This window comes from Chelonia mydas, chromosome 16 (genome assembly GCF_015237465.2).
Source record: "Chelonia mydas isolate rCheMyd1 chromosome 16, rCheMyd1.pri.v2, whole genome shotgun sequence".
Taxonomy (NCBI): Eukaryota; Metazoa; Chordata; order Testudines; family Cheloniidae; genus Chelonia; species Chelonia mydas.
Genome location: NC_057857.1, coordinates 12,109,685 through 12,137,254, shown reverse-complemented (window position 1 = coordinate 12,137,254; position 27,570 = coordinate 12,109,685). Strand labels below are relative to the sequence as shown.

The 27,570-nt window shown below is 53.0% G+C and overlaps 1 protein-coding gene and 1 non-coding gene across 4 annotated transcripts in view; both read right to left on the bottom strand.

Annotated features, from left to right (window-relative positions):
- ENG (endoglin) overlaps positions 1-27,570 on the bottom strand; it is a 57,492-nt gene that overhangs the window by 22,501 nt on the left and 7,421 nt on the right. For 2 of the 3 annotated variants that reach the window (XM_027819723.3, XM_037879974.2), the window contains exons 2-5: positions 17,491-17,639; positions 7,270-7,407; positions 1,897-2,053; positions 914-1,079 (exon numbers count right to left, since the gene is read on the bottom strand). In XM_027819723.3, coding sequence (XP_027675524.2) covers positions 914-1,079; positions 1,897-2,053; positions 7,270-7,407; positions 17,491-17,639 — 610 coding nt within the window. Of the gene's footprint in view, positions 1-913; positions 1,080-1,896; positions 2,054-7,269; positions 7,410-17,489; positions 17,640-24,475; positions 24,772-27,570 lie in introns of those variants that run through there. The other variant, XM_043530663.1, reaches the window with a different exon arrangement.
- Positions 19,471-19,563, bottom strand: TRNAR-UCU. The gene is made up of 2 exons: positions 19,527-19,563; positions 19,471-19,506 (listed from the first exon to the last, which is right to left on the bottom strand). It is a non-coding gene; the product is annotated as a tRNA-Arg (tRNA).

Here is a 27,570-nt window from a genome sequence, read left to right as displayed (position 1 = left end):
TCCCACGGTAGGCCTCTTCTGCTAACAAGCTCTCCGTAGATTCAGGGCCTCTTTTGCCAACAACAAAATATGCCACGTGGTCCTCTCTCTCTCTGTCCCTCACACACACATGGGCCTAGCCAGAGAGGAACATGCCATCACTGGAGACTGGATAGAGTGCGTGGGTTTCAAGACCCTCCACACCTTTCCCAGCCCCACAGACCTCCCACCCCACTGACCTCCCAGTCTTCCTAGCCAAGCCCCCACTTAACTGGGGGCTGTCCCCCTCCATCAAAGAGGGAGATACCCCACACTGCTCTACCCCCTGGCCTGGGCCCTCACAAGGTGCCATCCCCTTCCAGAGCGCTCCCCACCCCAGCCCTCACTCTCCCCAACCCCTCACCCCCACACCAAGGGCGGGAGCCTGGTCATCACTCTTACCACTGCTGGGCTCTTGCCAAGAGGCAAAGAGAACCACAACCCTCCTCCAAATCACCCCTATCCGCCCTCTTCCTTCCCCTGACCCCCGACACCTGCAGCTCTGTCCCCAGAGCTCACAGATCCGAATCCCTCCTTGAGCCTCACCGCCCACCCTCCAAACAACTTCTCCCCAGACCAAGCCTCAAGACGTACTCTCGGCCCTATTGCTGGGACCCAGCCAGCAAGTGTGTGTTGGGGGGAGGGGCTCCCTTCCTAAGTGAAGCCCCACTGCATACACCCCCTGGCAGCGCAGTGAGCTTAGCTACCCTGCAGTGTGGCTCTCGGCCCAACTGCCAGGGCTGCCTCTTTAAGAGGCGCCCCCTTTCCCTCCCTCCTCCCGGCTAAGGAAGAACCTGCAGCCAGCCTCAGGTGTATTCTGATGGGGAGGCCCGGGGTGGAGAAGGCTCCGACCCCTCCCTTCGCGAGGTGACGGGGTTGGAAGCACACCGATTACCTGGTCTCCTCTGGGCCCTGCTGCACGTGCAAGATGTGAGCCTCCTTCCCCTTCTTCGCACTGGGGCTGGTGCAGCCTTTAACCTCTTGGACTAAGAACTCGGTCTGTAGGTACCGCCGGGCACTGAACCCAGACTGCACGATGCAGTCCTCCGGACTGCTAGCATCTGGGAGAGAGAAGAAAAATCAACCATATTCTCCAGCGTGGGGACCTCTGCTGAGCTGCAGTGACCTCCCTCCCCGACCTCACAGGGGCCTGGTCTCCAGGCCAGGGTATGGGACGGAGCGGGGACGTCTGACGTGGGCTTCCATGCCCCTCACTGCTACTCTGCAACACACTGAGCCCTGGTAGAAATGGACACAGCTCCTGCTGACTCCCGTGAGAGGTGCAACCTCTTACTCCATGGCTCAATGTGGCCCATTGCTCCCTGCGTTCCACAAGCGTCAGAGCGGCTGGTTTTAGACACACACGGCGCTGAGATTCTCAGCGGTACCATTTGGTATCAAGGAGTCTTGCCCAGAGAATCCCCTTCCTCCCTTATCAACTCAGCCTCTGCTTGACTAGCTCCAAACCAGCGCCTGCAGGCAGCACTCAACACGAACCGCTGCTTGCAAGGGAGTGCATGCTGCTGAGATGCCAGCTGGCATGGACAGGCCACTGCTCTGAGGAAGTCCACAGCACTAACAAAAAAACAAACCTGCCATGTCCTTAGTAAGCCTTCAATGAAAGTCTAAGCCTGAGTCGGGAAACTTCTTTCGCCAGCGTGGCTTTTCACGGTAAAAACGGCTTGTTTCTTTTAACAGCCCCAGCAACGGCCCGCCAAGGAGGTCGGGAGCCACGTGCTGCCCTGAAACCTGCCCCTGCTTTGATCGTGTGAGAGTGAACCAGAGCAACAGCTAGGTACTGCGGAGCCTCCCAGGGGTGACAGCACATCACCGCACAGTGGATGCCAGCTCCCAGCCCCAAGCACGTCCAGGACCCACCTTCGCCCACTCGGAAGTGGATGTGGTTGGGGTTTTCCAGCTTGGTGAAGGACGTGATGCCCCCATAGTGTTCTTTCACCCGTTGCACAAGCAGCTCATCACTGATATGCTCGAAGGCGCTTGACACGTTGCATGTGACGCCACTGACCATGTTATTCTGAAAAAAACAAAGCCAGCGCTAGAATGGACACGACCGCCCCGACTGGTGATGGGGCTCCCTGCTGGGGCAATACCAGAGGCCCACATCTCACCAAATATCAGGCTAGCCCCAAACGCCCCATTGGGTCCAGGGGACCTGAGAGCACGCCCATCTCTGGAAATCAGGCCCAAGGGTGACCAAGCAACCAGATACCAAGACCCCGCAACTTCCCTGGCCGCTCTGGCGAAGGGCAGGCACACATGTAGGCAACGCCCTGCCCCGGCCGCCCAGCTGGCCCAGCCCGGCCCAACTCTCACGGGGATGATTAGAGCCCTGCGGGAGGGGTCTCTCCTCAGACACCGAATCCCAGCCAGGTACCACATGGGCAGCCTGGCTGCGCTTGGGTTCTGGCGGCCCCCCAGGAAGGCTGAATCAGCTGGCATGGCATTGGGATTTTCCAGGAACATTCAGCGGAGCCGGCATCCAGCCTGTCTGAGCCCCTAGGTCACCTTTGCTGGATGAGCACATGCCAGGGAAGGGAGCCAGGAAGCTGGGCTGGCCCTTCACTTCCCCCAGGGCAGCGCGTGGGGGGGTCAGTGGAGGAGCCGCTGGCAGGAGTGGTGCCATGTTCGATCTGATAGCCCTTTGCACCCTGCCCCTGCCTCCGCCATTGTCAGCCTGGGTTATTATTAGACACAAATAGGAAGGAGGTGTAGTTTGCTAACAAAGCTCCCAGCCCCGGCCAAGCTCACTGGAGCCAAATCCCATCCCTGACCTTCCTCCAAACAGGCAGAGGAAACGGGAGCTTTTTCAAGTTCTGTGCGTCACTCGCTGCTTAGACTGGCCCTCTGCTCAGATCCAGGGCCAGAGGGGAAAGCCAGCCAGGGCCAAGCACAGGGCCTGAGCCAAAGGGAGGGGTGCGCTGCGGGAGGCAGGGGGATACAGGCCAGCTGGGGGGAGGGGCAGTCTGGGGGAGGGGCGCGCTGCGGGAGGCAGGGGGATACAGGCCAGCTGGGGGGAGGGGCAGTCTGGGGGAGGGGTGTGCTGCTGGAGGCAGGGAGCTGCTGGGTGGGACTCTGGGGAGCTAATGCTCCCCCCCGCCCTCCAAAGGGAGGGTGGCGATGATCTCTCATTTTCTGGGGGAGCAAGCCGCTCCCTGGATGCTGCCAACTCATCTCTGATAGGCCAAGCTTATTCCTGGGGCTCAGCCCCATGCTTTGGACGAGTCCCAGCTTGCCTTGGGAGTGGCCCAGACTGCCCCAGGTGCTGGGGTTTTGAAACCGTTTGCAGCCGGAGGCTCTCCCCGGCTCCCTGTCAGGTTCTCCTGCACCCAGAGGCGGAGCGCTGTGCTGGGGCCCCAATGCAGAAGCACAGTACAGAGGGATGGGTAGCTCCTCCCATCCCATCCCTGCTCCTCTCCGCTGCCCACGGACCCCTCACAAGGGGGGGGCTCTTTGCAGGCTTTGCTCACCTATTGACAGCGCACTTCCTGTCTCAGACGCCAGAGGGAGACAGAGAGACACGGTATAGCGCCCGGGAGGTCCCTACGGGGAGACCCAGGAGGAGAGACGGGCCAGGGACCTCCCAAGCAGCAGGCCAAGCTCTGGTTTAGGCTGGCGGGAGGATGAATCCAGGTGTTCCCTTCATCATCAGCTATTTCTCATGCAGCCCTTTGAAGTTCCACACACCCCACGGCTTCTGCGCGGCTGCCTGTCTCTGTGTGGCTGTGCTGGCCTGGCTCCCAGGAGGAGGCAGGGGCCCAAAGGCCCCGCAGTGGGCAATGCTAACAGGAAGGCAGCCGCAGAAAGGGGCTGGATGGGGGGGCCCTGGCAGCCAGGGCTTCCCGAGGAGCAGGATGGGGGAAGCCCCCCAGAGAGTAGCAGGGAGGCATGGGCTGCTTTGACCTGGAGGTTGGGCCCACTAACCACAAGCCAGGAGATGATTGGAGCCTTAGCAAAGCATCCACATGCCCTCTGCAGCGAGCACCGGTCCAGGGCTCCCCCAAGCGCCCTCCTGGCCCGTGAGCCAATGCTGCGTTGCCAACATTTCCACAAGGGGCTCCCCCTTGGCTGTGCAGAAGGGAAGGCATGTGCTGCACTGGGGATCACTGCGGGCTGGGGAAGCTAGGCATGTGTCTCCACATTAAACCAGCGTTGAAGAGGGATGTTCTAGGAAGCGGTGTGGCCCAGTGCTGGGCGTATAGCGTTGAGTCCTAGAGGAAGGGGGGCGCAGGGCCTGCTACTGCGTGCACAGGGCTCATGAGTTGGCTGCTAGAGGTAAGTGGTTCAGGGCCCACTGCTGGTTGTATGGGGCTCACGGGCCCCCTTCCCACTTGCTGGGTGCATGGGGCTTTGGTCTCCCCCTCACTGGGAAATGGAGGTCAGGGCCCTCTCTTTCCCTCCCCTGTGGGGTGTATTGGGCTCAGATCCTCTCCTCTGCTGGACAGGAGGAAAAATCGGGGCCTTTTCAAGTCAGCCTTTATTAACCCTAAAATCCTCCCTGACTTCTGAAGCCACCTCTGGTGCCAAGTACAAACCGTGCCATGACTATTGATAAACAGCCTGGACACGCCCCTCCCTGCCCGTGGCACCCCCCCCTCCCCCCGCCGCCTAACTGCCAGTGCTGACCTTCGCGAGTCCTTTCTTCACCTCCTGTCCTAGCTCTGCATTCCTTCCAGTCCCCGGCCCCAGCCCCATGCCCACCCCCACCGGCTCCTGGAGCCCTTGCAGCTGCTCTGCGTGAGGAGGAGAAGGGGGTGAGGGGTGCAGGACTTGGCTTCTCAGCTAGGGAGGCAGTGCACATTTCCGATGGGGGGGTCACACGCCCTCTCCAGCCCCTGCTGTTTGTTATCAATACTAATGGGTCCTGGGGGGCTTGGTTTGGAATTTGGAGGATTTCTTCCAGCTGTGGCAGCGGCCAGCAGCTAACTGGCCAAGAACTCCCCCTTCCATGGGGCCCGTTGCTCAACCCAGCCAGAGGAGCTGAGCGGCTCTCCCAGATGCCGCCAGCTGTTTGCTTCCCATTCTCACAAGAAAAAACACAGACAGACAAAGGCAAACAACAGGACACAGGAGCCAGAAAGCCGGAACGAGAGACCAAGACAGAAACAAGACAGAGACGTTTCCTTCTCCCCTTCTTTCATGCGCGCCTCCCCACCCTCCTATCCAGGGCACTCTTCTGTGTTGTTTTAATAACATGTCCCTCCCTATAAGGGACTTCTTGTCCCCAGCTGGCGTCTCTCCCTGGGCAAGGAGAGTTGGTGTGGAGTTAGTCAGGGACACAGCCTGCCAAATTCCCAAGGGAAGCAAAGCCAGATACTGGGGGGTTAGGGAGTCAAGGCACCAGCCTGTGTTAGTGACAACAACATTTATGCTATTGACTCTTACCATGGAGTGCGGTAGTATTGTCTAGTGAGTAGATCCAGAACTCCTGGGTTCTATTCAGAGCTGGCTCTTCAGATTGTCCAATAAGCAGCTCTGTCTAGCTATGGTGCTTATATGTCACTCATCACCATTTTACCAGAGTGCCTCACAATCTCTCATTTAGCCTCACAACACCCCTAGGAGGCAGGCCAGGGCTGCTCTCCCCAGTTTACACAGGGGGAACTGAGGCATTGAGAGACTAAGTGACTTGCCCAAGGTCACACGGGAAGTCGATGGCAGAGTTAGGACCTGACATCAGGTCTGCTGAGTCCCAGGCTAGCCCCCTAACCACTGGGCCACCCTTCCAAATATCTGGCCCTACCAGGCCACAGTCATGCACACAAACAGATTCTGAGGTTTTGCTGTCCTGGCTAGCTGGCAGAACCAGTCCCATTTCGACTCCTGCCTCTGCCACTGACATGCCTAAGGATCACGGAACTGCTCTGTGCCACAATTTCCCTACATGTAAAATGGGGGACTGATAATCTTGCCCTGCCTCACAATGGCCACGTGCCCCTTTATTCATGCATGTTCGTAAAGCCTGTTAATGCCACCAGGTGCCAGACAAGGCAGAGTGTCATTAGAAGCGAGGCGAGCAGGTGGCAGGGCAGAGGATGTGTCCATTCTGGGGACGGACCAGCACCAAAACCCCAGATACACATTTCCCCAGATCTCACATGGGGTGGAGCAAATCAGCACCGTACCTAATGCTTCCCCTTTAACCTGCCTCTAGTCAGAACATGAAGGAGAAGAAGGTTGGATCTTTCTCCCTTTGAATGCACTGTCCTTCACCTAGCTCGCTGAATAGGTGACAGCCCAGTCTGTTTCTCTTCTTGAGTGGGGCAGCCTTCTCACCCCTGTAGGGAGCCCAAGGGGTCCCCATTTTTCATAGATTTACATCCCTGTCCCTGGAGGCCCTGTATTGTGTCCACCATCCTTTCAGCCAAGGAGGACTGGAGCGGCAGCATATTCTAGGGCATAGGACACTGGACTGGGGATAAGGAGATCCGAGTCTTATTCCCAGCTGTGACACTGAGCTGCTGGGTAACCTTGGGCAAGTCACTTTCCCTCTCATCCTCTATATTCAGACTGCCAGCTCTTCAGGGCAAGGAGTGTCCCTCGCTCTGCATATGTACAGTGCCTAGCACAATGGGGCCCTGAGCTCAGCTGGGGCCTCAAGGTGCTGCAGTGATACCTGAAAACAATAATGAAGGTGGACAATGCTGCTCTTTAATCACGGAGGGCCAGACCTCAGAGATGTGATGGGCTCCACCTCCCCCACCATGGGCTGCCCTTCCTCCGACTTCCTTCTGACCTGGGGACAAGACCTAAGAAGGAGACTCCCACCCAGCAATACACAGTGCTACCCCGAGGCTGTCCCATTTGCTAGTATGAGGTAGCGTTCCAGCTGCTCAGACCCTTCTCAAGCAAATTCCTGGTGAGTGAAATTCTCCAGGCGCGCTCTGAGCCCAGAGCCTGACGTGTATTTGTGGGGAAAGTCTGAACTCAATCTGACTGGCCCTCGTGAGCTGAGTGTGGAAGCCGTGATGACTCCTTCCTCTGATGTTCTGCTCAGACGTTCCATGTTCGGCTCAGCCAGCAATGGCTGGATCAGATTTTACTCAGATGGTCTCAAAACACTGACCGTGAGGCAAGACTGAGCCTGGAGAACATCCGCCCCAAAGAATTAGTTTGAGAAAGTTCTGAACAAGCCAATGGGAGCCGGGACACATCTTTTGTTCCTTCTGACGGTCATGTGTGTTTAGGAGCTCCGCTCAATGCTGCTAATGTGTTTCAAGGTACAATACTCACCGAGACAAAGGTCGGGTGGAGATCCGCCGAATGAACTGTCACCCTACAGGACTTGTCACAGATGATCACAAACAGCACCTTTCGCTCAGGTGGGGTGGTCCGTCCTGCTGAGGACACACTCAACTGGAAGTGCCCCATCTGCAGGAGAGAATGGGGATAACGTCATTCATGCTTACTGAGGATAGGTGCTCTCAGGACAGTGCCCCATCCGCAGTGAAGTGCAGAGAAGGCCGGCTGAGCAGGTTGGGCAGGCAGGGAGGGGGAGAGGAGGAACCCTCACTTCCACATCTACCTGGGCCAGCCACACAGGGCAGCCAAGGGCTTTTCAGCCTGGGCTACTTGTGCTGCAGATTAAGCTAAAGCCAAACACAGCAAGAAACAAATTGAAAGTCACCATGAGAGCGAGCGGCCCGCTTGGTACCATTCTGCCTGTGGGTTGGGCACTCCATGCCAGCTGCCCCTGGACCCAGGCAGGGAGATGCTGTTACATGGACAGGGAGGGAAGGGGCCAGCTCTGTCCTCTGGGGTTGGTGGAGGAGAGAAGGAAACCCTGACTATGCTCAGCTGATACGTGTATGACCCAGTCCCTGTGCCTCTATGTTCCATCTTGAACTGGACCCTGCTGAGGACTGGTGAGGACAATTACACCTGGTCTATACCCGCCCCCCCTTCCCCCTCGGCCCCCAGAGCAGACACACTGTTATATGCAATGCCCCCACACTCTCCATTCACCCGGTTGTGCAAAGAGCCCAATCTCCTTCTGGTATTAGTGTCAGGAGAACCCTGTCAGGACTTGGAGCTCTCGTTCATGTCAGAAGTAACTGAGAAGATAATGCAACCCCAGCATGGCTTGTTAAGAACAGGACCAAGGCGGAAAGACCTACCCAAACCCCACAACTTCTCTCTTCGGGCCACCACAGTTAGAAGGTAGCTGAGAGGCAGCCAGGGAGTGGACTGAAGGGTGTTGATGTCCTGGGGGAAGGAGAGCCTACTTGAGTTAGGGTCAGCACAGGGAAGATCAGGACCCAGATTCTCAAGTCCCAAGGGCCAGGAGTCAAGTCCTTGTCCAGTGCAGGGGGGAAAGCGTGAGTTTGACTGGCGAGCCACGAGAGAAAGGTCATCTTGCTGCTCCTCCGAGAGGCGGGGGCTGGAATGTGCTTCCCTGATGGTTTGGGTTAGTTTCAGTGGACGCGCTGGTTGTTGTCAACAGCACACAGACACGTGCAGCGGTCTGGGGAAACCACCGCCCCACCCTAGCTGGTGCATCCTGTGTGAGCTCAGACAATGCGGCTGCACCTGCAGCCACTGGGGGCTCCCTGTCACAGGCCCTGCCGAGGCTGGCGTGCTGTTTACGGCCACGCAGTGCGCGGCACAGAAGCTGCTCCGTGCCGCTGAAAACAGGAGCCTGCCGGGGAGTCTCATGGGCTCCTGCAGCTGTTTCAGGTTCTGTGCAGCCCCTCCCCACAATTTAACTGGAAACCTCCCTCCATCGCCCCCTAACGCGCTCCACAAACGCCCTCCCACTGCCGGGCCATTGCCTCAGCTCCCCCTACATCCAGCCTGGCAAAGGAAGCCTTGGGCACTGCAGCCAGGAGAGCCCTTCCATCGGCTTGGCTGGGGGGGTGCCCCAAGTTTGCTTCAACCAGTCCCAGTGCCCAGGAAGGTCCAAATTTTGCCCAACCAAGAGCCACCCCAGCAGCTTGCCACAGTGAGCAGAAATGGAGCAGAGCAGACTGCAGTCCTCCCCCGACCTCCACCACCAGCCCTCGGGCCTGGTGGCCCATAGAGAACCCAGCTCTCCTCTGCTCAGATTCAGGGGAAGCCCCACATGCTCCAGGGGCTGCATTTCCGAATGAACACTTAAGGCAATGGCAAGGTGCACTGCAGGCTACTAGGCACGCTTTGGCCACTCTTGAAGTACACAGAGCACTCCCGCCCACACACCTGTACACACAGAGCTCAGGGGCCAGCTAGTTCTGCCAGCTTTTTAGTTTCAAGACAGTCCGAGGGGGCCCTCAGACATTGAAACTTGGGGCACTAATCTGTACCAATCTGGGGTGCCTAGAGTTAGTCTCCTAAATCTGGCTTCAGGTTCCAAACTGCAGGGACCAAGTTTGAACACTGCTCCCTAAACCGTCACCCCACAATACCAAGTACGGGATGGAAAACTCCGAGGAGTTAACCACAGTAATGGATGGACAAATTAACAGAGAGACCCTCCAGCAGCACCTAACCCTTCTCCCAGCACCATCCGAGGGCCATCCGCATGGCATTGCACGCGCTGCTGAATCCCGCTTCCTGCCAGAGCCTGGCTTTTCCCTAGAGGTCACCCAGGCTGACCCTGCTCGGTTGGGCGGCGGGCTCTGTGATATCGGGCAGAGCTTCACACATAGGGTGGCCAACACTGTAATTCAAAAGTACGGGACTGTTTTCTTAGCACCCCTAGCGGGGAGTGGCCTGTGCCCACGGGGCCTGGGTGGGGTGCCCACCACCACAGGGGTGGGGGTACTAATCACATGGCAGTGAAGGAAACCTTCCACTCCCTGCAGCAGTCAGGCAGTCTGGGCTGCCAGGACCCGGCTCTGGAAGCGAACAGGGCAGCACAGAAAGGCGGGGAGTGGAGAGATTCACCCGTGAGTACTGGCCCCCGCTGGACAGGGCCCCCTGCTGACCCCAGCTTTCCCTGTTCAGGCTCTGTCTGGCAGAGCAAGTGGACGGGGCCGTGTGCCCTGGAGATGCACTGAAGGGCCAGGGTGAGGAAGGGGCTCTGCCTGGCAGAGGGGTCAGTACTCCCGGGGTGTGGCCCCCTGCTCACAGAGTCTCTGCCCATGTCCCCAGCAGAGGAGTGTAACTGCTGGCCAGGGGCTGCTGCAGACTTGGGGGGCGAGGCAGGCAGGGGGCCTGGGCCTGGCAACCAAGCCCCTGCCCAGAGCCCTGTCCACTCCCCCCACCAGACAGAGCCCCCTACTAATTCCAGCCTTTCAGTGTGGCTGCCCCCCCGATAACCTTATTGTGCCCTCCTCAGGGGGCCGTGCGCCAGAGTTTGGGAACGTCTGTGCTATAGGTACATTGGTTCAGTAAATCATGGGACTGGCTCTGCATTATGACATTGACTCATGTTACAAACTCTGTATCACTGGACGGTAAGGGAATAATCAAACTGGCTTTGCATAATGAGAATATTTGTAATATGTTGAGAGACGGGATACAAGATGCCCTGCACTGATTTAGTATGGGACAGGACAATTTTCTGTTTCAATACGGGACCTCCCTTGCAATACGAGACTGTTGGCAAAGCTATTCCCGCACACACACACGCCCAGATGATCTTATCAGGAGCTACTGGAAATTAACTGCCAAAAAGTCTACCACCAGCCTCGTAAGAATAACTCAATCCTATTACAAGTCCAGCCCCTATGCGACAGCACGAGGTGTCCTGTAAATATGACTGTGTGGGTGGCCACAGGACCCCAGCCGGTCTGTCCCCTTGGCCCTGTGATGGGGAGGGCCTTGGTTCTATTTTTACCACCTGTTTTTTCCAGGGGCCATTGTTTCTCTCCTCCAGAGTGGCGGGAGGTTTTATTTTACCCCAGTGCTGCCTTTTTTATGGGGATCTGCTTATAGAAACTGGCTTCCAGTAATTCTTCTATATGTGGAGCCTAGACTTTCTCCTCAGCCCCCTCCTCTCAGTCGGGGCTTGGTGCCAAATACCTTGAATGGCACGATTGTGACATCAATGGCTGGCTCCCCCCATCTCCTCTTTACATAAACAGTTTGGGGGGGGGGGGCAAGTCCATGCTATTTATTTACATGATACAACACATTGCCCCACAACCAGGTCTCCCACCGTCTCCTCCCCCCTCGTCCGTGCCTTGGCAGCCAGGCGATGGAAGCTGGGCTGGATCCACCAAGCAGAGAGAGGAGACACTGGCTGCGTCCACCCAAACACTGCGTTGAGGCCCAGCTGTCGCTGTCCCTGATTCACGGCATCTCCTGTGGGGAGGAGCCCAGTGTGGCTCCAGAGTCAAACTACTTCACTGTGGGCAGCACACAGGCCAGCTGTTGGTTCAGGCTCCTCTCTTGGAATAGGAGGGTCCAGTGGTTACGTGCTAGCCTGAGACTTTGGAGAAGGGCTTCAAGTCCCTGCTTGGGCAAGTCACTTAGCCTGTGCCTCTGTTCCCCGACTGCAAAACGGGGATAACAACCCAGCCATGCCGCCCATGGGTTTGGGAGGATAAATACATCAAAGACGGCAAGATGCTCAGACAGTGCAATGTTGGGGCCAGATGAATCCCTGAGATAGATCCTTAGATAGCCTAGAAGCCATCTTAGCGGAATGGCAAGAAGGGAAACATTTCATGGGTGGGTGAGGTTCTGTGGCCTGCAACATGCAGGAGGTCAGACTAGATGATCATGCTGGTCCCTTCTGGCCTTAAAGTCGATGTGTCTATCAGACTTGAATCCCTGTGGCCCAAAGCACCATCCCAATGATCAATGCAGCTGCTGAAACAGATACTACATGACACTGCTGTACTGCCTGGCCCCCTGAAGATCCCCCGACAATGCATCACCCACACAGGCCAGTAAGAGTTGTGTTACCCTACACACAGGCTAAGAGGGTCAGAGCCTCAGCTTGTATAAATCAGCATCACTCTATTGAAGAGTAAGCTATCCTAATTTAAACCATTTGAGGATCCTAATCTGGATCACTTTCATGACTGCATGGTTGAAGCCAGGGCTTAAAGACAGCCTTGGTGGTGACATTAGTCAGCCCAGGCTGTGTGTGTTAGTTTGGGATCCTAGCCTGCAGAGCTGATGCTTGCTTATGTGTATATAAAAATGTGTTGAAAATGTAAGTAGGCCCAGAAATCTGTTTCCTAAGAATAGACATGACAATAGCCAAGCGAGGCCTGGTCCAACGTGAGTAGTCAAGTGAGACAATTCTGAGGGAAGTCAGAGATAAGTTCGGGCATAACCCAGGTCATGTTGTTTTGGTCCTCACTGGTTTTTACAAGTGTTTTAAATAAAATGTTAATGTTTTGGGCAATGTTATCTATATTGACAGTTATTGGTATGGAATTTACACAGATGTCAATTCAAATGATGCTTAATGTTAAATAGCCAATAAGGAAGTAGAAAATATTTAATTATGGTAGTAGAAATACAGATAAGGTAAAAGGTAAATTTAATGTTAATTAATGATGGGGTGTTATTATAATTGATTATACAAAGGGTAGCAGGCTAATTTTAGCTTAGGCACATCTATCCACCATCAAGGTGCTGTTAGAAAAATGATTATATCCAGTCTCCTCATTTAGGGACCACTCACCTCTAAATGTGGCTTTCCTCTTAGCATGTGAGTATCAGTGCAGTGTCTGGTTATGGTGCCAGGCCTGACTGTTAAATAGATATTTGATAATAAATAACTTTTCTAATTCTATCATGCATGTTATTCACAGTCCGCCACAAAATTAAATGAGTTGTAACAGCGCTGGAGGCTCAAAGCTTAAAGAATTCAGTTTGGTTTTCATCCTTAAATGACTAATTTGGAACACATAAACCCTAAGGTCACAGGGTCCAGGCGAACCACAGGTGCTGCCTGCATCCAGGAGCCTGTGGCCGAAAGCATCACTGTATTCACACCCTACACACTAGTGTAATAATCTTTGTACAAAATATGCCTTGTGGGGTATCATCTAAAAACTAATAAATTGCTGGTCAATAATATCCTGGTGAAATGTATATAGCAACATTATATGTACAGTTATGAATTCCCCTGTTATGAGCACATGTTCAGAGCCAGACAGCCCTGCCGAGGGTACAGTTGTTAAACCGGTCTATTCTAAACAAAGAAATGTGCGTTTACCTCACATTTCATATAAGTAGTAAATAGGGTCCTCAGGTCAGCAGGGGGAGGAGAGGGGAGGAAGCAGAACAATTTTCATTTCAGCAAACACAAGTGGGGGAAAAAAGAGGATGGAGCCTCCTTCCCCGCCATACTCCATGTTGCCTTTCTCACTGCATGATAAACTTTCCTTTGAGGGGTAACCTTCAGAGGAATCCATTGCAAAGGTTCACTGGGCTATCCAAGAAAGGGGCAGAGAACCCCAACTTGTCTCTTTCACCCAAGAAGACAAACGCAGCAGCACCTTTGGGCCTTGGAGAGAGATCCTGGCTGTGGATAGGGTCAGTCACCAGCTTGCTGAAAGCCTGGGGTGAGAATGGCCATCTTGAACAAAGTCTGGAACCAAAACTTGCTAGATTAAGTTTTAGACTTTTAGGTATGTTTTTGCTGGTAACCGTCTCTAATTGTATCTCTTATACTTGAATGCACTTAAAATCCTATAGTCTTTTGTTAATAACTGTATTTTATTTTTAATCTAAACCCATCCAGTGCTGTGTTTAAATTGAACTGCCTGGTAACTCCAGTGAAAGTAACAAACTATTGAATCTTGACTCCTTAAAGGGGAAGCAAACCATAACATCTCTCTGAACTGCCCAGGAGAGGGCTGGACATTGCAGAACAGATGTTTTGGGAAAAATCTGGGAGTGTGTTGGGGGTTCCCCTGCAAGTAGTAATGAAGGCTGGTGGAAGCCAAAGTGTGGCTTAGGGGCTGTAGACCAGCTGCTGGGGTCAGAGTGCTGAACTAGTCCTGTCTAGCACACAGACACTTCAGGGTGTGACCTACATGCTGGTAGGTGGGCTGTGAGCAGCCCAAGTTGGGAGCTACAACAGCAAAGCATTGTGAGGCACCCAAGGTTACAGGGAAGGTGATGAGACAACCCCTCACTGGGCTGGACCGCACCCCGGAATGTGACAGAGCCTCCATACAGAATTCCCTATAGATTCAGTACAGCTGGGTTCAGTCTTTTCTCTACTAGGGGGACAGGCCCTAAGGGCTGCTCGTTGAATAAAACCACCTTGGCTGGCACACTGTGTTCACACCAGCTTCCCTGCTGCACTGTTTGATTCTTTGCAGTGCCCAAAGCCCAAACGGCCTCTGGACCACAAAATAATAACTGACCAGATCCTCAGCTGGTGTCAATCGACATGGCTCCATTGGCTTTAGCGGAGGATCTGGCTCAGCATCCACAAACGGGTGATGAGACCTTTAGAAAGCAGAAAGAAACCCAGCAGCCTTCCTCTGGCTGGATACAATAAAGACTGTAAATATCACACCCAGTCCTTGGACACAGAGTTCAAGAGGAAACAGAAAAGTCTTGCGCACAACCCTTCCGTTGCCACTTTGCATTTGGTTGCTATTAAGCTGGGATGCTTTTTGTTCTCTGCACGCTGCACCTTGGAATTTTCAAGCTCTGTCGGAATGCGGAGACAGCAGCCGTTGTTATCGTTACTGTTTATTATTTGTATTGCTGTAGCGCCGAGCAGTCCGAGTCACGGACCAGGACCCCACTGCGCGGAATCACACACCGCGCTCTTTCTCTCTGAGAGACTTCACTTTTGGCCTTCCTTGCTATTATTTCTTAATCGAACAGCCATGCGCTCTGTTCTTTGGCCATGTAGAACAGTCATATTTTAATAATATTTAGTGAAATTAGTTGGGACAAAAGGAAAAAGCAACAGATTATTTAGAGAGCACTATTAGCACGAACAGCCCTTTCTCAACACACGAAGAAATAGGGTACTCTCCCCCAAGGGAAATGACAGCCTAATTCAGACAAAGTCAAGACAAATGACACATGAGTAGGTGCAGAAGTGGGAACAGATGAGGTGACACTGCTGAAGAGAATCAGTTCTGGGTAGGAATTCAGGAGAAAAGCGAGTATGAAGGAAGGATCTGAAAGGCGAGGTTGCTTAGGGAAACTCCAAATATCTTTTAAACATCCAGGGATCTCGTCCTATAGAGCCTGAGAGATTTCACTGTCACCACAATTCTGGAAACTCTCTCATTTCCTACAAACAACAAACTGTCCCTTACAGCCTCCCCCCGAAAAAGCAGAACTAGGTAATCCTCAGCAGAGCCACTGGGGATATTACGAAGACTGATTCCACTACGTCTGCCGTTTTCTACCAAATCTAAATGTTCATTTAAAATGACCCTCTGGCTGGACTGATTTTAGGGACCTCCTGCTCCAAAGCACAGACAGGTACCACTTGAGCTAATGGACCGATTCCGTTAGCTGGGGGAAGTAGCAGGCAAATAGCCACTGAGGGGGGGAAGACGCAACGCATTTTGTCAGTGTGCCACATGCTTAACCTCCCCCCCACCCTCCCCCACACAGGCAGAAATATCCTTTTTGTCATGAAGAGCCAGTAGAGCGTGAACTGACAGCCTGTTGCACTGTCACCCAAGCTTTGGAAAAAGGTGGTCTCCTCACAAATGGTCTATAGTGAAAAAAGGTTACATCAGCTCTCCATGAGTGAGGGAGCATTGTCCAATGACTGGAACAAGTGAGGGGATGTACTCTGCAAGCATCTAAAAAGGTTCTTGTCTCAGGGAAGACGACCAGCCAGCCAGAGCAGCCTCAGCCATGCTGGCCCGTGTGGCCCCAGCCGCGCCAGCTGGATTGGCCCCAAGCCACACCGGCAGGACCTGCCCCAGCCACGCTGGCCAGCCAGAGCAACCCCAGCCCCTCTCCCTTTAATCGGTTAACCGTTTAAATGAAGTATTTTTTAATAGTTTAAACCGTTAACTTTTTCAATGGTATTTAAATCCTCACCTTGCACCACCTCGCCTAGCAGGGAACCAAGTACAGGCTGCCGGCCTGGTAGCACAGAGCCTGACTTCTCAGCTTACTGGTCCCTATACATAAAGGATCCTTTCCCAAACAGCCATACCAGACCTCTGTGCTGGGGCCGATTTTCCCCAGGTCCAGGGGCCATTAGCATAGGCGTAGTTTGACAGGTTAACCAGTCTATATTTAGTGTGTGTGTGGGGGGGGCGGGGTGGCTCCAGTCAGGCCAACGGGGCTGCATGGGGAGGGAGGGGGGAATTCCGTGCCTGCACAGGGGCACGTTTTCAGATTTTGGGGGGGGGCAACTTTAACCATGATTCGAGGGGCTACCTACGCAACTGAAACTCCTGATGCATCCATTAACCTTTTTCACAGACGCATCGCATTGATGGTTCATAGTCATCCTGTGATCAACCAATACACCCAGTTCTTTCTCCTCCACTGTCACTTCCTACTGATAAGTCCCTGGCTCATAGCAAAAATTCTTGTTGTTAGTCTCTAAATGTGTGACCTTGCACTTTGCACTATTAAATATTATCTCATTTCTATTACTCCAGTTTACAAGGTCATCCAGATCTTGTATGGCATTCCAGTCCTCCTCGGTATTGGCAAGACCTCACAACTTAATGTTATCTGCAAATTTTATTCGCACACTCCCACTTTTTGTGCCAAAGTCGGTAATAAAAATGTTAAGCAAGGTTGGTCCCAAGACCGATCCCTGAGGAATTCCACTAGTAACCTCCCTCTAGCCTGACAGTTCACCTTTCAGTATGACCTACTGTAATCTTCCCTTTAATCAGTTCCTTATCCACCTCTCAGTTCTCATATTAATCCCCAATTTAATTCTCCAATTTAGCTAATAATTTCTCATGTGAAACTGTATCAAATGCCTTACTGACATCCAGGTAGATTAGATCTACTGCATTTCCTTTGTCTAAAAAATCAGGAAGTATCAGGGGGGAGCCGTGTTAGTCTGTATCCACAAAAACAACAAGGAGTCCGGTGGCACCTTAAAGACTAACAGATTTATTTGGGCATAAGCTTTTGTGCGTAAAAAACCATCATCTCAAAGAAAGATACTAGTCACTTTGTTACCATCTCTTGAATACAACAATTGTAGAAAAATCTACAATTACCATTCTATTATTTAGGCTACTTACTTGTTGCAGTTCCCCAAGCTTGGAACAGATCAGTTAACTTTAGAAAACATCCTAACAGCCCTTTCTTATCTTAATCACCTATTAATCTCTGTTTATAAACAAAATTCTGATTCCCTGCTTCAGGGGGCAAGCAGCAGTACCTCTCCTGTCTCCTCTACAGAACTCCTTATATTACACTCTCAGGCTGCCTGCCTGAGGCTTGCAGTTTGGGGGGGGGGGCAATGCCCTCCCTTGCCCTCCCCCCAGACTCCGCCTATGAAGCCATATGCCCCAGGCAGTGAAAGCACCTGGTCTGTCTGCTGACAGGGAGCAGACATTGTGTCACTGTGTCTCTCCCCCACCCTCCAAGCCCCCAATTACTGACCTTCTCCATTTTCACTTGGAGAACGTGGACTTCCTGGGGTCCCCCCACGGTGCTGCGGCTCACACAGCCACTCACAGTCTTGCCTGTTGTGTAAGACACCTTGTCCTTCATCATCTGCTGAAGGGTGCAAACATCAGCGCTCATGGGACCTAGAGGGGAAACAACTCAATGTCAGTCATCTCGCTGCAGTGCTGAGGGACAGAACAGTTACAGTGAGAAGGGGGGCTCAAGGGGGCAAGGAGCACAGGAGGATGGGAGAAGAGAGAAGGGCCTGGGACATCAGGAGGGGAGCAGGAGCAGAGTGGCCAGGGAAGAGAAGGGGTCAGGGATGCTGGGGGGGGAGCCCAGGAGAGGATACAGATCAAAGGGCAACTGAAGCCTTCTCTAAGAAGCCTGGGTGGTAGGAGGGGAGAAGGCTGTGCTGCATTGTCCTTATTGGAACAAGAGGTCCCTCGGGACAGCAAGAAGGGGCTCCAGGTTGGGGGCATAGGAAGGAGGTGCAGCAGGAGCTGAGAAGGGACTTGGGGGCAGAATGTGTCTGAGCACAGGGGGTTGGGATGCACTGAGGAAGCAACATCTGGCAGTTATTAGATGTTGCCGGTAGGATAAGGGCTAGCGGTTTGGGGGGGGGGGGGGCACTTTCAGCTCCAGTTTCCAAGGGTTTACAATGTCAAGCTTAAAAATTTGCTTTGGCAGAGCACTTAGCCCTGAAGGGATTGTTCTAGAGGCCGTAAATACGGGAAGGAAGCAAGGAAGGACAGAAGGACGGAATATCTTGAACCGTTCCTAGGTTACTGAAAAGGACATTTCCTCAATCAGCTGTAACTGCTCTTTAAAAAAGTAACCAAACAGGATTCTTCCTAGTGTTTTGGCTAAGAGGCTGGGGAAGCACCAGCTTACCATGAATACACCCTCTCTCTGGAGAACGCATCCAGTCTTTGCAGCTGTATGGACTTGACCAGGGAGGGCTTTTTTATCTCTAACTACGACCTTTACCACGTATTTGCAAGCCACTCTCCATCCATGGTGGAGCGTCACTGACTTTTCTCAGGGTCTGTCAGGGCCAACTCTGAGACTAGCTCCAGGGAAAAGAATCAGCAAAATCATTCAGACACTAAAACTATGCTGATCGAGAGGAAAGTCCAAATTAAGGCTATGCTCCCTCCTTTCGCTCTATGCCCTGGGTAATGACAGACATCACAGGTCATTCCTGGGCATCTGCCCCTGGATTGCCCAGCACTAAAATGTGAATCAGTACCACCTGAGCTGAAGGAGTAACTCGGTTAACTGGTACCTGTAGTACAGTCATATCCACTGTAAGCCAGCCACAGAGCGGGGATGGATTTAATAAGTTTATTAAGATGATGTTAAAGTAAAAAGAAAACGGTACAGAGTTTAAGCATAGAAGTTTCTGGTTATCAGGGAATAAGGTACAGATTATCAAGGGGTGCAAAATTCGGTTTAGGATTGGGTGGTGTAAGGAATACATAATCTGCAATATCCCCGTAATACACTGAATAATTTTCAGAGTACCAGCCATGTTAGTCTGTATCAGCAAAAAGGACAGGAGTACTTGTGGCACCTTAGAGACTAACAAATTTATTTGAGCATAAGCTTTCATGGGCTACAGCATATCAGGGGGTAGCCATGTTAGTCTGTATCCACAAAACAACAAGGAGTCTGATGGCACCTTAAAGACTAACAGATTTATTTGGGCGTAAGCTTTCGTGCATCTGAAGAAGTGGTGTTTTACCCACGAAAGCTTATGCCCAAATAAATCTGTTAGTCTTTAAGGTGCCACCAGACTCCTTGTTTGTTTAGGGGAAACAGAGATGAAGTGATTTGCCCAAGGTCACCCAGCAGGTCTGTGGCAGAGCCAGGAACAAAGCCCAGGTCTCCTGAATCCCAGCCCAATGCCTTGTCCTAGAACCATAGGGTTAGAAGGGAGCACAAGGGTCATCTAATCTAACCCCCAAAATATGACTCTGGTGGGACTCGAACCCACAACCTTTGAATGACTTAATCTGTCACTATGCTAGAAGTCCAATGCGCTATCCATTGTGCCACAGAGCCTACATAGCATGCACCCTGGCTGAGATCCTCTGAGCAGTGTCCACTGACACCTGAGATGCCTTTGAGGGACAATGGGCGCTGTTCTGGGCATCCCCCTTTGGTTCCCTGATTTTCAATCTCTGACCTCATTCCTGCTCCTATTTTTAAATTTGTTTCCCTACATACTCACTTATGGCCTGGGATTAGCGGTCCTTCCCCCTTAGCTATGGTGGGGGGCTTTAGTTTGGGGGGGCCTTTCCCAGATCCGCAAATAGCACAAGACACTGCCTACTCAGCCACAAGCCTTCCACCTTCAAACACCCCTGTGCTTCGGGGGTTGAAATCCTGAACCTTATTCAAAATGAAATTTTCAGACCCATCCACACAAAACTGACCATGAATCAATTGTGAGATCTCAGCACGCCAGAGCACAGAGAAATCCGTGACTCACGCTTCAGGACATGAGCGGTCAATTCCCATCGAGGTCTGGAATCCCAGCCCGGCGCCCTCCCACCAAAACACACAGCATTTCGCAACAGGCCAAGTGCTCTATGTTGGGTCTTTTTAAAAATTCCTCTGAAGTGTCACATATTGGCCGCTGCCCAAGGCAGGAGATTGAACGTAATGAAGCTCTGATCCGGTATGGAAAATGCTATGTCCCTGCTGCAACCAACACTTGACAGAATCAGGCTATACCTTTCACAAACAATTGAGGACAAGAAGTCGCGCCCCCCCGCCATGCCACATACACCCCTCGGTCTGCAGCAGGGTAAGTGGAAATCGGAAAGATCAGAAGCTGTTATTTATGTCATCTAAAAACCGGGGCATACAACGTTTTACTGAGGGGACAATAATAATGTGCCATTCAAAAAAACAAAACAGAAAATCTAAGTTACTGGAATGCACGTGGAATCCTTATTTTAAGAGGCAAGTTAGAGACCTGATCCTACAAGCAGATTTTACTTACTCCCGCTGACTGCAATGCAGCTGATTGGGGAATTGCCTTCAATGGGACTTCTGAAGCCGAAAGGTGCTACTCGGTGTGAGTAATGCTATCAGAAAATGCCCCCCTGGCTCTGTTTGGCAGAAGCTGAGACTAGAACTGGCCAAACCTCAGGAAAATAAAAACACAACAATGTTGAGGAAAATAAACATAAATAAAATACATATTTTTTGTGTGGCCATTTTGCACTGACCTTGGAAAAATTTCATCCTGCTAGAGCTGAGACCCGGAGAACTGGGTGAGGACATGGCGAGACACCTCATCTCACACAGACCACCTGAGCTTGATTCAGACCAGCAATGACCTAGGGGTATTTGGTTCCATATCCCGCAGGAACAAGTCCCCAGCTCATGACACTTTATGACTGAGCCCTTGCTGCTGCTGAAGGGCAGGCATTGCCCCTGCTCTGGATGAAGGGGAAGCAGGGAATTACAGTAGGAGCTGGCTGGTTTCCCCTTTCTGCATCCTGAGGGTCTCACTGATATTAAGAAGGTGAGGTGCAGGCGGGGAGAGAAGAGGCTCCGTGGCTACAGCACGTCGAGAATGACAGTCGGGTTGACAACTCTCTGTCCGCCTGTGTGAATGGCCAAGGCAGGGAGGGACAGGAGCTGCCAGTGCTATGGTGGTGAGACCCCTTTCCTACAGGCAACCAATGAAGACAAGGCAAAGGAAGAAAATATACTAATTAAATTGTGTGTGTGTGTGTGTGTGCGCGCACGTGAGAGACAGACAGACGGACAGACAGACAGATGGCTTTCACTGGAGGGATCAGAATTGTTCAGTTGTGTGTCAGAGGCCCTATACAGCTAACAGCTAATGGAGATTCTACTTTGGCACACAGGCCTGGACTATCCGTGCAAGATCTGATGTCCCAGCTGCTTCTGTTAAGTTCCTAGTGGCCCTAGCATTCAGCACTGCAAGAGCTGTGAAGCCTTAGGTGCCTACAGATGTTTTACAACACATCCTAAGGTAACAAAGGATTCACTAGGGTGGTGGTTGTGAACTGTGACACACCATGAGCCCTTCCTTAAAGGGAGCTCAATATCCTTTGACAAACCTCCTGAGTCCGATACACAGAGGGTGGGAGAATGAGCCTGAAGCAGAGGGGGTGAATCGGGGTCCAGCAGCTGGGCCTGGCCGCCCCCTCAGGGTAATGTTTTCCTTGGAGATGGCCAGCCACTGAAAGGATTTCCATCACTTCCCTCTGGGGACTGACGCTCACCAGTGGCTCCAGACAACTGCATGCAAGCAGAGGCGTCTGGAGGCAGCGGAGCTGGGCCGGATGCTAGGCCCGGATTGTCCAGACGCCCTGACGTTGAAGGGGGAGAAGGGTGGATGACTGGACGATGCTATCTACAGCTCCAGTGAGTGACAGGAAATGGAAAGCCCAAGGAATGGGAATGGAAATTTACACAAATGTGTCAGCAGTGCTGAATGAAAGGAGGATGGAGAGCAGGAGAAGGGGAGATGGAGGAGGAGAACGTGTCGGGGGTTGGGGGGGAGGAAGGCGCAGGGAAGATGCAAGGTCAGGGTGCTGGTCTTATGCAAATGACAATCCCTTAATTTGCATATCTGATTAACACACATTCCCTTTTACAGAAAGAACAGAAGTGTCCCATTTCCCAGAATTCAAGCCCGCAGCAGGGAATGAGCTGTAGGAACATAGGGCCGGCCGTGCTCCGCCCTGGCTGGCGCCCGGGAAACTCCGACTGAGCCGAGACTCGGCTCTGCCCCGGTTGTTCCCTGTCCTAGGCTGGGTGGGGACCAAGGTTGGGGTGCTGACCCGTGCTGCTTGCCCTGGAGAGGGAGGGGGACCTGGCTGCTCCCAGCTGTCTGCTAAGAGCTGCTATGGCTGGGTTGCTGTGGCCGCTCCTAGCCCCTAATTTCCTGCTGGGGGGCTTCGGGCTGCTGCTCCTGGGGATGGGACAGGAGCCTTTGGCCCAGGCTGCCATTCTCTGGCTTGCAGTATGGGGGCTCTCAGCAGCTCCCTGGCTGGCTGGGCTGGGGAGGGGAGCCCTGGCCGCAGCTCCTGGAAGGAGGGTAGCTCTGGGCTCTTGGGTAGCATCCTTGGCTCTAACCAAGAGATCCCACCGAGAGCAGCCCTAAGCCCAGAGATGCAGCCTTGAGCATCCACTCAGGGGACTGAAGCACTTAGGCTGGAGCAGTGCAGGGAGCTGCTGAACCCAGGGGCCTCCCCATCCCAGCCCCCAGGGATCCTGGACTGGCCACAGTAGGAGGGAAGTGTATTGGGAAGCCCTAGGCTGACATCTGCAAAGCCACGGAGGGATTTGCACTCTCAGATCCCACTAAAGCCAACCTCCATCTCAGCCACTTCCCCAAGGCCCCAGGCTGGGACACGGCTGTGTGTAGCTCGTCCCATGTCAGACACAGTCAGGCTGTGAGGGAATGGGGGAGAGGAGCTGGTCTCAATGCAATGAACACAGCAAGCAACACTCCGGCTACTACTACTACTACCGGAGGCCCCCACTCCTGCGGTCTAGTCCCTCAGAGTGTTAGTAATAGTAGTGAGCCCTGTGACAGCAGTTCACAGCTTCCCCCATTAGCCACCAAGGGGCATACTTTGTGCTCACCATCCCTTCCCTTCAGAGCTTCCCTGAAGCTGCAAGGTCAAGGTGGGTCCCCACTGCTCTGCCCTTCCCCCAGCCTTTGGTTTTTTGAGTGGTCCTCAGCAATGGCACCTGCCCCGGCTTCTGGTCAGAGCTCCCCCAAATCAACAGAAACATGACACTGATGGGATCTACCGGGTAACACTCCATGGCAGGGATACTCAGACCTCAGAGGTTCAGGAGCCAAATTAGCGACCAACAGTACCCAAAAGAGCACCAGTCGTGTGAGTTCATAGTTTCGTTTAGTACAGTACTAGTCATATTTAAACCGTGTGACAGGAAAATGTTTACAGACGCTCCCTGTGTTACGCAAACCCGACGTACGCAAATCCGCACTTACGGAAAAAAGTTCCGTAAACTAGAAATAGGAGCGTTGCGGGTTTTTTGCGTAATGGTCGGAGATACGTTTCCAACTTACGCAAAATTTGTGTTACGCAAGGCGTTCCAGTCAAGTTCAGGTTCAAGTCGGAGGGCGTCACGTATGCGCGTGTGTGTGTATATATATATATATATATGTATAATTCTCACAGCAAATAAGTTAATAACAGTGTAAGCTGATAACTTAATTGGTTAATAACCTAGTAAAAGGATCCTGATTGGTTAATAACGTAGACTGGTTAATAATTAGATCCCACAGTGTTTTAATATCATGTGCTGCAAAAAGCCGCGGGAGACACATTCAAGAGCCACTTGTGTCACGTGAGCCGCAGTCTGAGTTTCGCTGCTCCAGGGTCTGTGTTGTGGCCAGGAGTTCAGATGAGATGATCATAATGGTCCCTTCTGGCCTTAGGATCCTTTCTTGATCCTTTCCTTGCTTGCTCACAGGGGCTTGTTAATTTCACCCTGCTGTTGGGCAGAGCTGTCTGTCTTTAGACTCGGACACCTAGTCCTGTGTCCCTTTACGCTCTGTTCCCCTTCAGACAGTTTGCCTCATGAGCATCAGAACTAGGAAATATCCTAGGGAAATCCATGCACACCCTTTCAAATGACAGCTTACGTGCTGCCGAAACTGGTGGCTTTGCCCCTGCCGCCCTGCAACACCACACCACACCCACGCGTCGAGGAAATCTTCCTCTGGTAAAGATTTTTCAAGCCCTGCTAATGAGCTCGGCCGGTGTCAAAGCCCAGTTTCCTGCACCCAGTGCAGAAGATGTGACTGCAGCTGTGACTCACGCAGAGTGACAGCTGAAAAGACGGGGGTGGGGAGAAGAGAAGTCAAACAAGGAGAAGGCAAATTGCAAAGCCGCCCTTGCACTAGGGTCACAGACCAGGCCTCGTCCAGGACGCTGCGTCCACTACCCACCTATTGTCCTGCACTTCCTCGACACACCAACTAGACCAGCCATGCAGTCAGCAGCATCAGGAGGAAGATAAACAGAGGCTTATCTGGGTTCCACAGGCAGCCCACTCTTCCCTTCCAGCCCTACCCCAAGCAGCCAGTCGAGGGTAATTCAGCCAGGACTAGACACCGGACTCCTGCGGCTGCTCAGAACACTGCAGACAGGCCCCATCTGTGTAGAGCCTCACGGCCCCGAGTCCGCCTCGCACTGAGGGACTAGCACACAAAGGGGAAAGATTAGATCTCCGCGGCCCCCGGGAGCTGCTCGGAGACTGTTTCCAAGGAGAACGGCACGGATCACTTATGTCAGAGGGAGATTACCCAGCTGTCTGGCCTGGCTGTGAAGCCGCCAACCTACAGAGTGAGAGTTGGGCCACGCCGGCTGGGAGGAGCCAGCCACCCGGCGTCCTAGGCTGGCACAGCCAGCAGGGGAGACCTTTCACCTGGCAAGGCAGGAAAAGACAGGCCAAGGCTTCCCTCTGCCTCATCAGCTCTGAGCCCCCACTCATCAAAACATTGCCCAGCACACAAACCAGTCCACCAAATTCCCCATGTCACTCAGCGCCCCCACCCCCATTGCTACATCACGCTCCGCCCAGCAACTCATTAGCATTAACTGGCGCCGTCCAGTGAAACACCTTCCCCCTACAATCCATCAGACCCTCCCTTCGGCGCCAACAGGGCACCCCCACCCCACTCCCTGCCCCCTTCCGTTCCATATATCACCCAACCCCCACTTGTGCTCCAGACCCCTGTCATATGCTACCAGAGACCCCCATCACCTAATGCCCTCACACATCAAACACCCCTGTCTCACTTAAACCTCCTCCTGCTCCCTTGGGCTGTGTACATCCGCATGTCCCCAGTTCATAGCACTGTCTGTGCCCTGGCCAACACCTCCCCCTTGCTGTGCTCCAGCCCCTTTATCAAGGGGCCTTCAGCACAGTGCTCCCGAGGCGGGACTCCTCCCCTGCCCCCAGATCATAGGGGGCCAGGAGTCCACCGTTCTCTCCACTGTCCCACCCTCTCATGGGGTGCAGATGCTGAGCCGAGAAGGGGAAACCTCATCTCTTGTAGGCGCTGCCAGAACAGGATTCATCATCCCGCAAGCAAGGCGTAAGGGCCTCTCCCTGCAGAGGGCTCAGGGCTGGCAGCGTTACACTCAGGCTCGGCAGCTCCCCATGCCTGCTCCGCATAAACACGGCTGGCTCCTCACCTCCCTGCCAGGCCCCACTGGTATTCCGTCAGGGGGGAAAGCAGCCTGGCTCCAGCATTATGTAATGATCAGATAACATTGCTCAGCTGGGCCCAGCCTGCAGGGCCCCGGGGGCATCAGATAAGAGAGCCTTTATTTTTGTACAAAAAAATCATGTTCCAACTCCTTCCCTCCCATCCCCCCACCCACCCCAGCGCAGAGGAGACCAGGGAGCTGGAAAGGCCCTGAGCGTCACCCTGTCTGCCCAGAGCATGGGCCTGGAGGGGGTGGGGTGGGGGAAGTCCTGTTTTCTGCAAGCAGATCAAGGAGACGTTAACCAAACAAGTGCAGAACAATGGCACAGACCCTGGGGTGCAGTGGCATGGAGGAAACCATATGTATAGGTGGGGGTGAGGGGGTGGGAAAGAATTCCAATACAGATACAGTGTAAGACCCTCAGTCCAGGGAGAACTGAATAGATCCAGGGATTGATAATGGGATATGGAGCCTTTCACATCTAGGTTGATGGTTTTGAGTGGGGACTAACTGTCATGGCCAAGAAAAGCATCTTGGCTTGGCACACATGGAACGAGCTGGTGGGTCTCAATCCAGGAGCCCTGGCACAAGACCCCTCATGTCACAAAACCCAACACCCCCGTTGGTTCTAACCCTTGTTGGCTGTCTCAGCAGAGAGGGCACCAGCTCACCATTACAGGGCAGTGCCTGACAGGGGGCGGAGATGGGGGAGAAGGCTTCTCTGCTACTGCCATGGCAGGACCTTTCCTGGGGATGAGCCCAGAGCATCAGCCTCTAAGGCTTTCAGCAGCACTAAATCATTTAAAAACTGAATACGCACACAGAGCCCTGGCGCCACTCACTCAGACCTAGTGCGAATCACACCTGGGCTGGGCTGATACACCAGACACTGGGGAAGAGTCTGGAGTTGTTGCTATTTCTGGCCTTTTAAGGGTTGGGAACTTTACCAGTTTGCTCAGTGGGATCACTGGGAGGCCATTTGCATTTATTATTTACTTGTTTCCAAATCGGGCGCTTTCCCTTCTATGCCTTGGGCACTCTCCTCACCTGTTCAGCCCAACAGGGGGATTTTGTAAGGCTAAACCTAAGGCCGGGAGACCTGATCCTGGGAGGATATACAGGTTTGTCAATTCTGCAGGGACACTAACAGCTGCTGTAATCGATTCTCATTTACAGGCTGAGAAAAACACAGCGAGTGAATGACTGGTGAAAAGCCAATGGGATTCAGAACTCTTAGCTTTAATAACTGATGGGGCTGTTAGTAACTCAGAGAAGACATTCATTTAAAGTGTTTTTACACTGACTGTGTCAGCACTTAGCACCCTTCACTCCCCATGATTTAGTTAGCCAGAGTCGCTTGGGTCCTTCTGCTTTTCAGAGCTGATTTGTTACCACTCCGTCTTCCTGGACTGACTGAGGAGGTGACGTGAACTCGTTCGAGGTCATGCAGTGGCTCTGTGGGTTTAGAATGAGAATCCAGGGCTCTTTGCGGTGACCAATGGACCACACAGACCAACCTGCCATCTCTGCCAGTAGGAAATTCCACTGGGGACGTGACATCTGAAAGCTTCAAGGAGCAGATATTCAGCAGCAAGCTGGGCTAGCCAGCTCCAGGACGGACCCCCATGAAATCTGCAGCTCAGGCTGTGTGCTCACTCATCAACCCAGGAAGGTATTTTACTAGGTTAACTAACCGCAGCCACTGCATGCTACAGTGATGGAAATCCACAGGTCAATGGAGTAGGTGAGAGCTGTCTCGGACCATTTCCCTCTCCCGTAGTGGCTAGAGAAACTATTCCCCCTAGGTGAGGGGAAATTGATTTCCCAG